The sequence below is a fragment of the Archocentrus centrarchus genome, chromosome 12 (assembly GCF_007364275.1).
Source record: "Archocentrus centrarchus isolate MPI-CPG fArcCen1 chromosome 12, fArcCen1, whole genome shotgun sequence".
In the NCBI taxonomy this organism is placed as follows: domain Eukaryota; kingdom Metazoa; phylum Chordata; class Actinopteri; order Cichliformes; family Cichlidae; genus Archocentrus; species Archocentrus centrarchus.
The window spans coordinates 19526085-19544226 of NC_044357.1; the positions used below are offsets into that span (position 1 = coordinate 19526085).

Here is an 18142-nt window from a genome sequence, read left to right on the forward strand (position 1 = left end):
GTGCACATGCCCTTTGATTTAGATCATCCATGTAACACGATTTGAGTGAATTGAATTTGAAAATGACAAAAAGTTTTTGTTTTTTGCTCTGACAAAGTCAGAGTATACAATACAGTCTATCAACTCAACAAATTATCAATCATTTTATTCATATATAAGCACTGTTTACAGAGTCCTCTGGCCAGAGTACTGTTCTATTAATCGTAGTGGCTTTAGTATTATTACTTTATTTACACTGTCTCTCCACAACCAGCAGTAAATTAAATTGTATCCATTTTCTTAACTGCTTATCCAATTTTGTGTGTGTTTGTGTATGTGTGTGTGTGTGTGTGTGTGTGTGTGTGTGTGTGGTGGTGGTGGTGGGGGGGGGGGGGGGGGGGGGGGGGGGGGGTGCTGGAGCCTGTCCCAGCTGTCACGGGGCAAAAGATGGGGTACACCCTGCACAGGTCAACAGTATATCAGAGCCAACACAAAGAGGCAGATGATCATTCACACTCACACCTATGGTCAATTTAGAATTACCAGTTAACCTACCATGCATGTCTCTGGACTGTGGGAGGAAGCCTGAGTAGCCAGAAAGAATACATATCTATCTCAGTTATAAAAGGAAAAGCCAAAAAAAAAAAAAAAAAAAAAAAAAAAAGCTACATAATAGCTACATAATTTACAATGCAGATTGTGATCAAAAGTGCCCTGTAATATCGGGGACTATCCTCAGTGCATAGAGGGTTTGATATGCCCATTGAGAAAACCATCATTTGGTTGGGTATTGTGCTGGACTTCTCTTACTTCAAAAAACAAAACAAAACAAAAAAAAAATAGTTTAGAGCCATCAGTGATCAGAGGATGGACAGCTGTCTGTGGACAAAGGCCTTTGTGTCTTTGTGGACACACACCTGCCAATCTAGCTGTCAGGTCTGGATGACTGCCTGATTTCTCTGGCTTTCTAACTGCTTCTCCTGTCCGCCTGTCGATTGCTCCATCATGTTGAACGTTCTTCTCTGCCAGGTTCACTTGCCAACCTGTCTTACTCCACTTCAACTCAGAGAGCCTGTCTGTTCTTTTTTGCCTGTTGAACTTTCTGGACTTTAATACTGTTATCATCAGTGTCCTGTTTGGTTACAATAGGATTACCTCCATTGGTGGTTGCAGGTGATTTTTTACTGTTAAGCTATTGGGATCATCATCATCATCATCATTATTATTATTGTATTAACTCAAACTGATCCCTGAGCTGTTGTTTCATTGCATGTTTCACAGATATAAAATCACAATGCAAAAATATTGATAATTAGTGAGGAGTACATCAAAAAAATATCCAGAAAGGCACTTAAATTTAATGAAGGCAGAAATCTGTGTGAACTTTTTGACTCTTAATACTCTCTGCAAAGATAAAGCTTCTCTCCTCTCTTTTTATTATAGCAGTTAGTTAATTAGCATGAACTATAATATCATATAACAACTCTTTCAAGAAGTATGGGCTGAGAATTTCGTTCCTTGAAAGATGCAGTTTTAATTCCAAGTAATATTCTTGACACCAGGCCCCAAGAAACCTATTAACACAAACTATATAACTGACTTTGGAAAGCTAAAATATTTTCATCTGACACTTACGTTATGCTAGGATGATGGCCTAATTATACTTGACTCATTGTCAATTCATTAAATAGGACATCATTTTCCAGTGAGAGCGAACTAGTCTGCATAACTTCTGCAGAATTGCTTCTTTGTGTGGAGAGTGTTTTGAAGAAGAAAAAAAGAAAGAAAGAAAGGAAAAAATCAAATCAATTATGCCCATCACAAGGATGGCTTGGATGCTTTTTATTTCTTCATTTTAAAGCACCTTGAACCTAAACAGATGTTCTACTGCAGGTACTTAGTGGTGTACTTACATGCAGATCCATGGATGAGTAATCTTTAGCTTCATATTCCCTGTTCCTTACTGATCCCCCATACCCCCCCCCCCCCCCCCCCCCCCCAACCAAAAAAAAAAAGGAAATAAATAACTGAGTTACTAATGGGCAAAATGGGCTCAGGGCAGTTCAACCTTATAGAAAATGATAATATAGATTACAAAAATGAAATAGCTCCATCCATATTTCTTTAGTCCAAAACACAGGCATCTACTTAATATTACAAAGAAAACCACAAACCAACAGCTACAGTAAATTTGATTTTCTGACATGCATAGTGAAATCCCAAAAGACTTGTAACTACAAAATCTCATTTCTGTCAATTCCATATCTGAGTGCTGATTGGGGAGTCACCGACGCTGAACATAGTGAAACAACTTGCCTTTTTATGTTTAGGACACACAGACAAATCTAAAAATACTTAACCTTATTAAGCCTGACAGATAAAATGAGCTGTTTATGTCATTATATATTTATATATTGCAAGGATACATAAATCACCAGAATTTGACAGAGAATAAATATAGTTTATAGCAAAGTCATCAAACAAACTCTATGGTTATGCCACAGGATATGGAGAACAGCAAGAAGGAAAAGTGAGTGTGTCCAAGTTATTGATTGAGCTTGTTGATGTAGAGATCTGTGAAACTCCTGTATGAAATGGTTCGAATGGTTTAATATGGAAAAGGGGAGAAAATTTGCTTTTCAAGATTTTAGGACACACATATTAATAGACCACAGTTATTGATGAGATTTCTGTTAATTGCTGCATTTCTGCTGGACTGTTTCTCTAATAGGATTAGTTGTTCTTATTTCATGGCTTCAATCCAGAGACAGTATGTGTATGTAGTTAATAATGGTTAAGCACTTTGGAAACATTTTTTTAAATTGCTCCCACTATAAAGAAACATTGATAGTTTTGGGATGTGATATTACTTGTTCCCTCAAAGTAAATTGGCTTAAATTCATAAAATGGGCCTTTTTTGTTTTTTTTTTTCTCACCACAGAGGGGTGAGGTGATGATGTGGTAGGTGGGGGTGTCAATAGTAAAGGATAGTACTACTAAAACATACAAGAGACTTCTGTAAAACAAATGATCTCTACTTTGATAAATGGCTTTGAAAGTGAACAGACCAGTAGGAGGAAAATAATAATAATTGCCAAGCAAGAGGGCACAAAGCAAGTACATCAGATCCACATAGTAAAAGATTTTCAGATGAGTTTCACAAAAAAAAGAAAAGATAACAAAGGTAATGTATCAGGAAACTTAGCATTAATGATGCACTTGGGTTGCTTTTTTGAAAATTGTGAGGAAAAGAAAAGTGGCTTGCCTCTTTTCCAGGTAATGTAATTGCTATATTGGTGATCTAACACCCTCATTAAGCATGGATCAAACAGCAGCGCAGAAAGCAGCAGCATGGAACCAGAGTGTGAAACAGACAGGATTAGTGGATGAGAGAGATGTTCTCTCACGCACAGTGCATGTTTGAAGTCTCCCACATGGCTAATTGTAGACTGAAGACACTAGCATTGAGAAGTTCAGCCTCCCCACTGAATCACAGATAGCTCACTTGCCCTTGGCTAGCCTCCCAGTGTTTGTGTTGATTTTTTTCTGAGCAATTAACAATCTGACACCATGACCTCAGACTGATGAGAGAGGGGAAAAAAAAGAAAAAAAAAAGAAAAGAAAAGGTGCTTCTTCCACTTTAGAGCAGCCTCTATTAGTATTTTAGTACCTTTGAAACATTAACATTTTCCAATAAATAAATAAATAAAATAAAATAAAATATAACAATTTTACAGCTTTTATCATAATCTTTGAATGACTCAACTATTGATATTCTAGATGTGGTGTAAGCTATAAAGAAAGAAAAAAACAAAAACTAAACAAAACAAATTCCATAGAAAACTTGCTATATAAAATGACCTCAGCATAACTAAACTGAACAGATAACCAAGACATTACAGTATTGTAGCATGTAGCATGTAGTATTGTAAAGTTCAAGCATTCAGTACAGATAATTAGCATATGTTCATTATTGACGTAACTCCTGGTTAATCCTTTTCAATTAGCTACAAATGTTAAATAGGTGCCCTGTGAGAGACTGGCAACTTGCCCAGAGTGCCTTTAGGCCTATGACAGCTGGTATAGCTGGCTGAAAATATATTCAAAAGAAGTATGTTTCATATGACTTTTTTTTTTTTATGTCAAATATGTCTGTGATAAACAGAATAGTAATTCAGTGACAATTAAAAAGAGTGACATTACAGCAAGTGGGTGACTGTAGTTTGGAAAAGGTCACTAGAAGTATCACAAGGAGGGATGAGGAGGTAGTGTCAAAAGGGCATGTAGCACTCCTGCTAGCAGAAATTAGTTTCAGAAATTGCTAAGAAAAGGAATGCATGAAGTTTGGTAGCATTATAATCAAAATTATTATCAAAGAACAAAATATGAGCAACTTTATGTACCGTGCAAAAAAAAGTCACATTTACCTGGTTCACTCTGGATTTGCTACGAGTCAGCACTGAAGAACTAAAAATGGCCAGATCTTCGCAGAAGTTAAAAGATAATGGTGTCAGACACTAAACGCAGAGCAGTCCACTGCCCAGATTAGGAGTACTGCACAGAAGGTAAACACTAGGAGTGGTCTACAAACCTATTGGTTTGGAGATGCCATACTCATGACTTCCAAACAGGGGTCTATCGAACATCTTGTTGTTGTTATATAAACAGAACATGACGAGTTCCCAGTGAATCTGAGAGAGAACCGTATGATATTATGCATGCTCAAACAGTAGTGACTTGTCAATCACGCCCTAAAGCATATTATGTTCCATCCTATATTCTGTCTAAACATCATGCTATAATGAAGACCATACTCATTAGGTAAATGTTTACTGAAATGATAAATCAAGTGAGAAGTAGAGTCATTCTCTAATAGATTTCTATGCTATCAAACAACTTTTTGGAACCAGGAGCTGTCCCATGCTGGCCACTGGAAAAATAAAATAAAGATTTAAGGCACTTTCACACTGATTTTTTTTTTCCAAATGCTACATCCATTTTTATATACATTCTGAAAGTGCAGCTAGAATGGAAGAGCTCAAAGTATGCTTAAAAATTACGATTGCACCATCTTCAGTCAATTCACTAAAAAAGCTCCTAAGCTTCAATTCGTGTCAAGTGGACCTAGGAGATGATAAAGGACAATCATGTGAAGAGGTCCTTGGTTACTATATAGCGATGGCACAAAATCAGCTGCATGACAGAAATGTTAAGAATAAAACAGCATGAATAAGGGATACCCACACAGGAGGGATGAACAGACCTGAGTTGCTATATCCTCAAGCCTGAGAAGAGGAATTGAGGGTGCAAGGTGGGCAGAGTGCAGCAGGTGCTGCTGTGTTCTGGCAAGTGATTTATATCTATGCGAAGGCAACAAAATGTAGAAACACGACTGGAGCACATTCTGAGATGAACTTAGGATTTTGTGGATGGCTGACTGATAGCTTCTGTCTCCCCTCAACAATGCTTTAAGATCGACCAAATAGACAGATAAGGCTGGAGGGGGAAGCATTTTAAGTATACTTAAAAAAAAAAAAAAGTGTTTACACAAAAAGTTCAAACAATTTTAAGCCATGTAGCTGCAGCTATGTAGGCTGAAGAAGCCTGAGGACAAAATGTAATACTTTGACAGTAAAAATTCCCTAAAGGTGTTGTAACTTAATTAGCAGAATGTAGAAAGCTGAGGCAAGAGGCACTGAGTAAGCCTTGAATGGAAAATAATTAAATAAACACATCAGTGGACGCCAGGAATGATGTTCAAAACAAGGAGCCTATACTGTTAGAACTGCTACTTCTTCACATTCATACATTGAATGGGATTTCAGTTGCCTGTTCTAAATCGATTTTCAATTTACAACACGGAATCATTTTCAATATATATTTCATGTGCTCGATTTAAGCAGTTTCAACATACTATTTTGCTGTTTTGTCATAATCATAAATAAAAAAAAAAAATCTTTATTTTCTCCTAGCTTTTAGTAATATACTAAAATATTTCCAGTTCTCATTTATACCAAATTACTGTGCTCTGCTTGCTCTATGGTGTTGATTTGGCTTTTCGTAACCTTAGTGTAGGTTAATTGCTGCTTTATATTGCTATAATTTGTTATTTTGATATAATTTCCGTGAGCAGCTGTCTACTGCTTGTACTTAGCTAAGCCTTTAAATTTCACAGAGCAGCAACAAGAGAAACACCAAACTATGGGATATCCAAAACAACCCTATCACAAACATTAACTCTTTAAAGATCATTTCAGTTTCCACTGGTGTGAGATGAAAGGAAAATATATCAGTATTGTTCAACATATTTATTATGTTTTTGTACTAGATTTTATTATATTTTATAAATGTTCCCTTGATCATATTCACTCTCTATAAATTGTAAATGGACTGCAATTTAAAAGTGAGTTGTCTTTATGCCCTCTTTTGATGTTATTGTGCAGCATAGGGCGTTGGGTTGAATCCACAAAATGAATCAAAATAAGGCAACTGTTTAGAATACAATTCAACTCGTGAAAATAACTGTAGAGTGTGTTGTTTTGGTTCACATTGGTAATAATGAAATATTACATAAAAAAAAATCTGTTCAAACAGTGCTGTGGGATGAAATGAGATTAGGGAAGGTCAGGGAAAGCAACATGGCAGTTGCTCTTCTTTCTCAATCAAACAATTGAGAGTTACCTGCAAGGATTACATATTACCAAGTGAATTGCATCCAGGGAAGCCAGAGAGTCAGTGAAAGAAATAAAAAAATAATGTTGATGATCAAGCCCATTTACTTGCGGTTGAACACTCTGCATAGAGTCATTCCTTCAGGAACAACCAGCCATAAAATTATTCAATGCAAGTGCCAAAATAAAAAAAAAAATCAATAAACGGGAAACAAGAGTGAATAGGCATGGGCTAGTAATGTCAAAGTATACAGAGACCTTAGCCATGTCTTATCCCAAATCACGCCAATATCCATCCTTAGCCATATGTTAAAAATTCCTTAGAAATACTGCATGTTTCAAAAGAAGCTTTGCTTAGCTGGAGTTTTGTAAAGCTGGGAAAAATCTTCAGAGAAATAAATAGGTTTAACCAATAATGGTACCATGTGTTAGATATTCAAGAGTGAAGCAGCTACAAGCAAAAGGAGAAGACCAGCATTCCCATATTGCTATAGTCTGTAAATACTGTTTTGAAGAAATTCCTTTGCCTGTGTACAACAATTTCAAAGGATTCTCACTTCTTTTCGGACTATCAAAAGCTGCTTCTGTGTGTGTGTGTGTGTGTGTATGTGTGTGTGTGTGTGTGTGTGTGTGTGTGTTTGTTTTTGTTTTTTTTATTGCCTGTGTGAAGTGAAGTGTGAAGTATGCATATGGTTTACGCATGACTAATCAATTAAGAAAGGGAGTAAACAAGTGAGTAACTTCAACAATTCAATAAGAAAGGAAGGTGGAAAATAGAAGTTCTCTTTGGGGAAAATAAGATTAAGTGTTTTCCACCAACTACCTTAAGTCACAGAAAAGTATGTAGTCATTGGATCAAGGAAAGCTCTCTTCAGTGACAAGAGTCTCTATTAGCATTCACATCCGGTATCTAGAAGTGAATCTCCCCAGCATTCAGTTAGTCTCCATTCATAATACTCCTCATGAAAAGCTGAACAACAGTGGAGCAAACACACAAAGCAGAAAGTCTGTTATATGCAAGCAAACAACCATCTAAACATGTACAAATGTCTAACCACAAACAACGTAACTTAATCTCAAGATTATGAGGAATAGAGTATGCCATCATTCTCCTTTATCTGTATTTCTGTACCATTCGGTACAAACAAACATTTGCACCTCAGCAGAGATTATGGCTTAAGCAAATACACAAACAACCATCTAAAAGCAAGCGATATCTTCTTTTACACAAAGTGATGCTAAAGCCACCCTTTTTCATTCAATAATAATCCATGGGAATACAGTATGTTTGAAACCTGCTGTGTCAGGCTAAATTATCAAGCACCAGGCTCATTATCTATTAAAGCAATGTAAACAATTACCTCTGGTCGCCTCATTGTGGACAGAGTTTTTTTTAGGAGTAGTGGCGGTGGTGTGGGTCATACCTCGCATTCTCGGGAGCCTGAAATGGTATAGGTGCAGGGTCCGGTCCCATTGACAAGCACATCCATGGCCTCAGAATTGGTGGGCTTGTAGTCCACATAGTACTCCTGCAGAGGAGAGCTCAGTGTGCGCTCCGTCTCTCTAGTTTTCTTGCGACGTTTGCGGGCTGCTGCTGAATGCTCCTGCAGCTGCTTGACACTGCTTGGATAGCGCTTCCATGACACATATATTACTAACAGGATCATTGCAACAGAAAGAAAAAGAGCAACACTTCCAGCCACAATCTTATGGAAAGACACAGGCTCCAAGTCCTGCTCTGGGGGCAGTGCTACAGGTGGAGTAACTGCTGGAGATGTAGGACGCCTAAGAGGTCTCTCACCTGTTTTTCCAGAATCGGTAGGTGAGGCAAGGATAGCTGGGCGCTCAGTCTGTGCAGGGACACTGGATGGGTTAGGAGGAATACTCACTGTGAGTGTTGTTGCTTGGTTTGATTTACAAACACCAAAAGCTTCAACTGCATCCATCACTTTCTCACCCTGGGCTTTCTTGGGGGAGGCGCAAATCATGGTGGTTTCCTTTGCCCCTCTAAAGTTTCTCAACCAGGCCACCAGTGGGCAGATGGCAGGGCCACAGTCCCATACATTCCCAGCTAAGCTAATCATAGTCAAAGAGATCCAGGCATCTACTACCTCCTGAGAAACATTGGTCAGCTTGTTGGAGTCCAAGTTGAGGGTCTGCAGGTTGGGTAAGCATTGGTAAACTACAGCATCTATTTCTGTCAGCTCATTCCCAGACAGATCGAGTTTCTGGATGGACACCCAGGTCCACGTCAGGCCCTGGTTCATTGAGCGAATGCGATTCCACTGCAGGTAAAGAGCCCGCAGATTGTAGAGGCGAGGAAAGTGAGAGAAATTGATCTTTGAGAACTGGTTATGCTCCAGATGCAGCTCAGTGAGTTTGACCAGGCCAGAAAATGCATTTCGAGTGATGCTGCGCAGACGATTGTAACCTAAATCTAGGAACTCAAGATTTCTACAATCTTGGAACAGACGCATTGGAATAATTTTAAGAGAGTTTGAGCGTATGTGAAGGCTGAGAAGCTTCCGCAGGCCCTGAAATTGTCCTGGCTGCAAGGCTTGCAGTTTATTGTATGACAGGTCCAAATTACGCAAATTAGGGACAGGGTGGAATGTGGTGTTGTGTAGAGATGTGATCTTGTTGGAACTCAGGATCAACTCTTTAAGCCTGCGGACCCCCTGGAAGGCCATTGCATCCACCGATGCAATGTAATTATGGTCCAAATAGAGCCAGATGAGGTGGTTGAGTCCTACAAACTGGCCTGCACGAAGACTGGCGAGGCTGTTGTATCGTAAAGACAAACCTTCACAACCTCCTGAGAGGTTCTTGGGGACATCACGAAAGGCGCTTGACTCGCAGTAAACAATTTTTCCATCACAGCGACAACTCTTGGGACATTGGCGCTCACTTAAAGATGGATTTGCTGCCAGCCACACCTGCATCAGGAGTTGGACCACTAGCCAGCGACGCCGCAGAGCAGAGCCTATAATGAGGGAAGGGAGAGGGGCAAAACAAGAAGAAAAAAAAAAAAGGAAAAACAGGGAGGGGGGGGGATAATAATAAAGAAATAGGCTTAATGCAAACTCCAAAACATGCAAGTCATATTTTAAAAGTTTTACTTTTTTTTTTTTTTTTTTTTTAATGAGTGGATATAAAATGTGTTTATCCAAGCATCAAATACTGTACCCATGCTTTTACATTTGAATGACTTTTTTCTGATCAAATCACCATACTAATACAAAAGTTGAACTTTCTCTAAGCATGAGAATTAATGTGGGTGCATCTAAATGAAATGCCCCTTAACCCTTTTGGTAAAAAGTATTTAAGAAGCTTAAAATCAAATTCACCAAACAAGAAAGTCAAGACAAAGGATAACTATGGTTAAGGATGAAAGGACTATCTCTATCTCCATTTTCTTAACCACTTACTTAATTTAGGTTTGTAGAGTGTCTGGAAAGGCAAGATATACGTAAGAAAATACATCCTCTGTCAAATTTAAGATTTTATGAATCAGGATATGATCATGTTAATAATAATCAGAATAATCTAAAGACCAGAATATTTTTCAAGGTCTTAAAATTAGGTAAAAACAACCTCAGTACACTCTTACTGTTTCCATAGGATTCAAAACTAGCAGTCATGTGCTACTAATCAACAGCACTTGATTAACTGATCATCAGCAACTGTGACCACCTGTGTAAAAGCACAAGTCAGCAATCATCTTGAAGAAGCAATTGTTGCTGCCCATCAATCTTGGCTTGGTTATAAGGCAACATCTAAACAATTTGGAAATTGATTCAACAGTGAGAAAGATTATTCAAGTATTCAAGCCAGCTGCCAATTTTCTCAAGACTGGATGTCCCAGGAAACTCACCCCAAGGTCAGACCACAAAATGCTCAGAGAAATTGCAAAAAACAAAAACAAACAAACAAACAAAAAACTAAGAGCTACATCTCAGGTTCTACTGGCCTCAGTTAGCATGTTTAATGTTAAAACGGTATAATTAGAAAAAAGCCTGAACAGGCATGGCTTGTTTTAAGGTTTGCCAGGAGAAAGCCTCTTCTCTCTGAAAACAAACAAACAAGCAAAAAAAGAACATAGCAGCACGGCTTAGATTTGCAAACTTGCATAGGAACCAATTACATTACAACAGAAACAATGTCCTTTGGATGGGTAAGACTAAAGCTGAGATGTTTGACCATGATGCACAGCAACATGTTTGGAGAAAACCAAACACAGCATATCAGCACAAACATACCAACTGTCAAGCACGGTGGTGTAGGGGTGATGGTTCGGGATTGTTTTGGAGCCACAATACCTGAGGACATCGCAGTGATTTAGTCAACCAGGAACTTTGAACTCTCTCTCTCTCTTTCTCAGAAATCAACCACTGACCTTCAGATTAGTGGATGAGCCACTCTTCTAACCTTCAGTTGCTCTGCAATGATGTAGGAAATATTTTTGTATCACATTTTGGGCCTATTACTACTGGTTATCTGTCATGTAAATGCCACAGCTTTCCTAAGTATTGTTGCTGACTGTGTGCATTCCTTTATGGCTGCAGACTTCCACCTTCTAATGACTACTTACAGCATGATAATGTGGGCAATGTCATGACCAAAAGTCATCGCATTTTAAAGGCTGACAGTGAGCTAAATGGGTTTCAGTGGCCTTTCCAGTCAGCAGATTATAAGTGGGATACACCTTTGGGGTGCGGTGCAATGGGAGAGTCAGAGCATAAATGTGCATCACTATCTCTCAATCTTTAGTTAAAAAATAAAAATAATGAGGCCCACTTAGTATTATTGTGTCCCTAGTCAAGTGGCCAATGTACATTTTTGCAATATGCTGGTTTTAGTAGCAAAGTACCATAATTTCTGCATTATAAAGAAAAAATGATCTGTATTCAAGATCATGATCTGAGCTTTTAATATATGATTAAAATCTGAAAAACACATGACCAAGAGATAAAGACAGATTTCAAACTTTCAACCAATGGAATAATTTAATATGGACTGTCTTACAATCTACTTTTTTGCAGAATTATGTTAGATTCAACTCATTGTCATCGTGCACACAACAAAATGAGCGTTCCAGATCACTCATCCAGATATAAGTATCTGTGGGCATGCAGCCAGAGACCAGCACTACCGTTAAACAGGCAATGTGGTTTTAAGAGTCTTGCCCAAGGACACAACGCAGCGCAGGGCCAGGGGCTCGAACCAGCAATCCTCCAGTTGTAAGGCAAGCGCCTACCCACTGCACCACTGCCACGCAATCATCATTAAGTTATCATAAGGTTTCACATTATTTGGACTCTCAGGGTCCTAACTGGTTTTATGCCTTTTGCTCTGCGTGTCTACAGTGACTATACACTGAAAAACAAGAAACTTACAATTTACACAATCATATCTTTATCTGTATTTATATTCCATTGTTCTATAAGCAGTCATTGTACCGAACACAGGAGCAGATAAGTCATGAAAAGGAGCCTGCAAAGAATAAATTAGCATTCAAGAGCTTATGGTTGTGCATGCAATCCTGGAGTCATTTCAATTTAGACTCCAGACATTTCATTTTTAACCAAACAGAGCTGTACACATTCAGTGTGAATCATCACTTCTGCTTTCTACATGTCCAAATATAAAAATCTGTATAAACCCTATGGGAACATACAGCTTACCTCTGGTGTAGAAAACAACCACTTGAAATCCAAATGTATCTGTGGATAATACTATGGCCTGCATGCAGATGTGCATATAGTTCTTATTTTCTAAATGGTTAGATGTTGCATTTTAAATACATTTTCAAAAGTGAAGACAATTATTAAGTTCCTGTGACTTCACTCCTTGTTCTGAGATGTGACTGAGTTGTTTCCAGTATAACTGTTTCCCTTTACAGAGCCACCAATGATCTGTTGTTAATATACATTGATTTCCTCTTTGGAGAGGTGGTATGAGGGAATTCACTTCTTTGTGTTTCCCAAGGCGGGATCATCAAGTGTGGACTTTATTACCAACATCACAATGAGAAGAGATTATTATGTCAGTAGAAGTAGTCCATGCTTTTAATGGGTTACAAAGGTGTTGATAGGTGCCATGTTGAATCAACCATCTCATTAGAACATATGTCATATGTAGATGTGTAAAAACATAGAAGACTCTGGGAATATTTTTGGTCTGTTGGTGATTTAAATTTTGTAGTTTTTCCATAATCATAACAGGATTTGTCATAAATGAGTGCCTGACACAGAGTGGCTGAAAGGCATCATGCAGCATATGGTATCAAACATAGCCATTTTCCTCTTTGCCAAGCATCTGCTGATCCCATATGGGTATTGTATATGTATCTGTCTGTGTCTAAGAGTGTGATGGATAGAGACACACTCATTGTTTGTTTTCAAAAGAATCTTTCATCATTCCTTACAGATGGAAGGAACCATAGAACTGTGCAGATAATTTGTGCTGGCTATTGATTATACCAACAGATACATCAATCATGTTTCTTCATCTTGAATCTCACAATTGTGATAGGTAAACATAAATATTGCAGAAATGGAAAGACAGCGATCACAAGATGTAGTATTTCTAAATGCAGCCAATTTGATTTTTGCTTTAAAGTTTCTGAATGTAACTTTCACTTGCCATTACTGTCATGCCTCAGAGGGATTTAATAAACAGAATAAAAGATAGGTAGAGTCAATAGATAAATACTGATGTAGAAGGATGCTCATGTGTGATGCTTTGTGTGCATTCAAAGGTATTTTAATAGACAACACTTTTGACTGTTGAACAGAATGTGCAGGTTGTTGAATGCATGTTTTCTAAATTTTGTACTTGACACCTATCCCAGGAGCATGAAGAAACAACCCCCCACTGTTTTTCCTCTGCCATGTACATAATACATTTACTTTATAAGAGTCATCTCTTAAAGACTGAGGCTGCCTCACAAGACACCTTTCTCCTTTTACTGACACTGTATGTGGTTTAATGAGAGCTCTATGCTCTAATGCCTCTGTATGTCATCTCCTTCCCCACTACTCATCTAATCTTATTCACAAAGGAGCACAAGTCACCCGTTGAGATGTCACTCAAAGGCTTGGTGTTTCTGTTACATCTAACCTGATGTTCCCCTCACTATTACTGTTCCTCTGCTGCATCAAGATGAACAATTTCTCCTTTATATTCCATCAAATGTAAAATATGCTGGTTTCGCATGCCCTTGAACCCTGCAACCATAAGAATGTTTTTATAATGTGTAGTCTATTTTTATCTATGTGGTCAAAATTGTCTCCTCAGCCCTATCACTTGCTCACTTGATTTCCATTTTCGCTCCTAACCATCTTTCTTTCTTTTTTTTTTCTTTCTTGCTTGCATTGAGATTCACCATTTATGATAGACATTTTTCGTGGACAAAGTTTATTGTTCTATATATATATATATATATATATATATATATGTGTGTGTGCTTATCATTTTCTCTGTCACTCTGAGCAGTCTTATCTCTAAAACTAATGGAGATGGATCCAGCTAAAGTTTGTCCAAAGGCATGTCTGTAATGCTTAGTTATGTAGCAGACAGCCCTGCTGTCCTCAGCACAAGAAGATAGCTATTTCTGCCTCTCAACCCTAACACATAGAGAGAGTAAGTGCACTTTACTGCTGACCTAAAATAAAACCAAATGTAGCTTAATAACTTGGCAAATGGACTCGCTAACTGGTGCACTTTGAGTGCACACAAGTGGTTCATTGCTATTTGCTGCCTGTCATTGACAAAACTGCTACCAGACTAAGTCTTGACTGTGCACAGAGGCTGGGGAGCAGCCTAAAACATAAGGAAGGACGTCCCCAAATCAGCCTAAGCCATCCTATTAGTCTCCAATTATCTTTGAGATGATAGTAAGGCGTGCCAAGTTGGACTCATTTTAACAGTTGTTGGAAAGCATTGTGTCCTTGTGAGCCTGTCTTGTGTTTGTTAGAAAACAAGAAGAAAAGCACTGGGGGGAGTGTTGTCAAGAATACTGTGTGCAAACAAACACACATACATATGTGTATGTATTGAGACAAATAAAGCGAGAGAGAGAGTGAGAGACAGAACGAGAGGGGGGGGGGGGGGTGTTTTGTTTTTGCCCCTTGTCTGATTCCTGATTTCCCTTGGTGGCAATAGTCCCATGAAAGTAGTCAGAGAATAAGTAATCAGTCCTCTCCATTCACTGCAGTGCAGTGGAGTAAGTCTATGACCATATCAAATTCTGCTGTGAACTCCCTAAAGTACTTTTCATTATGGTTACTGTAACAACACAACAACTGCATGTAACTGGAATTATTGTGGTTACAGTGATATTTTGAGAGCAGTGCAACACTGGTAATGTAATATCTGTTTTTTGGTTCAATACAAACTTGGCTGTAACCTCATAAATCACTCTAATATGTGCTTTGTATCTTCTACTGTCATCTCAACATAGCTTACATGCATTCAGTGACAACCAGGAACTCGAAATTCTTCCAACAAGGGGGAAAAAACAAAACAACAGCTTTTGTTTTGTTCTTGACAAAATATACAATAACAGAATTTTGCATATTTTGTCCTTCCCCATAATAGCAACTTAAGCAGTAAAAGCAAAATCTACCATATATTATTATTATTAACCTAGTGGAGCATTAGAAAATATACCTTTTGCACTAATCTAGCTCCCTCAATATTCTGATTATGTCTGTAGTACAGCAAGAATGAAAATCTGAAGAAAGTTGGTTTTGAAGCTTTGGGCAGCAGTTGTTCTAAGTGCCATCTTCAAAAAACAATCAGACTGAACTACATGGGGTCTGCAACTTTCTTTTATTCCTTTGTGAAATTTGGTTTGTGAAACAAGAAAAAATCCTTTCTGCCTTTGTATGACAATTGTCAGCAATTCCAAGCACAAGATTCTGTAGTATAGAGTAATACTGGCATTGTTGCTGAAGAATTATCACATCTGTAGTCAACCAAAAACAGGCCTGGTATTGATATTAGATGCCAGATCCAAAGTGTAGTCTGCCATTGATTTTTTCTTCTTACTTTCAAAATAGTCAGATCTATGTTGTTAAAGAAATGCTGTCCTTCAAGGCCTGTGTAGCCTCTGTTTAACTGCTTCACCTGAAGTACACAGGTCCAACAGAAGGTCATCTGTTGCCTAGATTGCTACTTGGAACTTGAAGTCAAGAAGTGAAATATGAAATAAACTAACACTTAAATGATTTTATTTCTTGGGGGGGGTTTTTTGTTTGTTTTTTTTTTGTTTTTTTTTTAAAGACAGCTGTTTTCTGTTTGTTTGTTTTCATTTTATTGTTTTTTATTCATTTATTGATGTAGAGAATTTATGCAAAAGGTTATTTGGATCTCTGAACTTATCTTAATCCCATGCAACTGCATCTCAGGCTGTAGCTTTTTACTACCTCTACCCCACTGTTCACTTTCCGAAAGTAGATCTCTAATGATATGCTCCATGAAACATAAGTACATTGCATGCTGTTAATGAAGAGCATCACAGTCAGTTAGACTGGTGGATAAGTGAGACCACAGCACCCTGTAATCATCAAATAATAGTAGGAAAAAGCATGCTATATGGTTGACACTTTGTGTAAGAATTTCTGACTTCCTGACATGCATTGACAAACATAATTTAACAGTGAATAAAGTACATTTAATGTACACAAATGCCCCTGCAATCCTGCAGCCTTTGTGTGCTCTTGTAGAATATATTGGTGTGGTGCAGCAGCCTAATGTGGGTTGATATCATGTGGTCTCAGAATTAATGGCACAGCACCACCAGTGATCGTGTTCATCTGTTAAGAATGTGGACTTTGCCTACCTCGGATAATATAACACTAAAGAAATGCACTGATGGTATTTGAGGAATTGTATAGGTGGGGTGGAAAAGAACGGAAAATTTTAGCTGTAAAATACCAAGAAAAGGATAAATGAAAAGAGAAAGAGGAGTTGGTGGGTATGTGTTGCGAGTTCGTAACTGTGCGCACGCGTAAGGGTGAAAAAAAGAACAGGGAAAATGTTAAATTCTAATCAGAAGTGAGAATAAGATGGGAAAACATGCACGCACGCAGAGATATATAACCACGCGTTACTGAAGAGAAGGAGACAACACACACACACACACACACACACACACACACACACACACACACACACACACACACACACACACACACACACAGTAGGCTACTGACACATAGACGTACAGTTTTATGCCCGATTTGGAGAGTCCCGCTTCATAGCAGGTTCACAATACCGGTTGCCTGAATGGAAACTGGTCTTCAACGCAAAAATCAACACGACTCTGCTCACAAGAGTTTAGGGGAGCAGTGGCTGCGACTGGACAATGGGCTCCGTGCATATAGATAACACAAAAATGATTATGCAGGACCACGCTTTATAAAGTTGACCGTCTTCCAACATTTAGCGTGATTAGCATTCCGGTCCATGTCAATGAGCCAGCCACTCTAACTAGTAAGGAAAACAACGGATAGTCATCATTTGGACAAGCATGCTTAATTACTTTGCTGATTTCTGCGCATAATCTTTTATCGCAGTCTCGAAGAACACGAATTAACTATCATTAGTCTGTAATAAGCCACACCGTCAGGAAATGGAGGAAAAACACACTGCAGCTCTGCGACTAACAGGCAACAGCACAGGTTTCAGCCACATTCCACAAGCTTCACGAAGCACTTAATGAAAGACACCATAACGCTTACTGGATGTTAAAACACTGCATTTGAAAAGACGGGCGTTTTTAAACGTCAGATTCAGAGCAGGTTTTATTCTGAAGAAAAAAAGATAAATTGTGATATATATCGAGAGAAAGGAGACAATTGAGTGCATTTCACATAAACTTACGCTATCAAAAACACTGAAACATAAACTTACCCATATCCGCTTTTCTGTTAGCTCCAGCCTACAGGTTTTAACGGCTTCTAGTGCGCGACATCCGAGTCCGCATGACGCGCTCTCCACAGGCAGGTATCGTCCTAATCCACTAGCCCTGTCTCTCCGCGCAGTCGCCGACTCCAAAGCGCACCTGCCCTTTACTCTCCCGGACCTGGATGTGCTATCCGGTTTAGTTCTGCATCTATAACCGTGCAAATTTACCGGGGCGAATGTCATTTACTTCCAGCTCCAGAAGAAAGGGGTATAAATCCGGGTTCAGAATACCTTATCCATCTCTTCGCTGCAAAGGATCGCTCTTTTTTTTTCAAGTAACAGCCAAAAAGAGTACTGCATTAGGTGCAGATAATAGCGAAGCCACATCCGAGTAAGTCATGTCAGTCTTACATGTGCAGATTTTGCTAAAATCCGGGCAAAAAAAAAAAAAAACTTGAACATACAGTGACGAGGTGCAAAAAGCGAAGATGTTCCAATAGAGCCAACCAGCCCCCAGATTCCTAATAAACCTCTGCGTCTCTGTTCTCAGAGATGTTCAGTACGATCCGCGTATAGCG

The 18142-nt window shown here is 38.5% G+C and overlaps 1 protein-coding gene across 1 annotated transcript in view; it reads right to left on the reverse strand.

The window, feature by feature from the left end:
• Positions 1–17856, reverse strand: part of LOC115789274 (leucine-rich repeat transmembrane neuronal protein 4) — a 97775-nt gene extending 79919 nt beyond the window's left edge. The window contains exons 1-2 of the mRNA XM_030742613.1: positions 17571–17856; positions 8075–9633 (exon numbers count right to left, since the gene is read on the reverse strand). Coding sequence (XP_030598473.1) covers positions 8075–9633; positions 17571–17574 — 1563 coding nt within the window. The 5' untranslated portion in view covers positions 17575–17856. The remainder of the gene's footprint in view (positions 1–8074; positions 9634–17570) is intronic.
• Between the last annotated feature and the right edge of the window lie 286 nt (positions 17857–18142).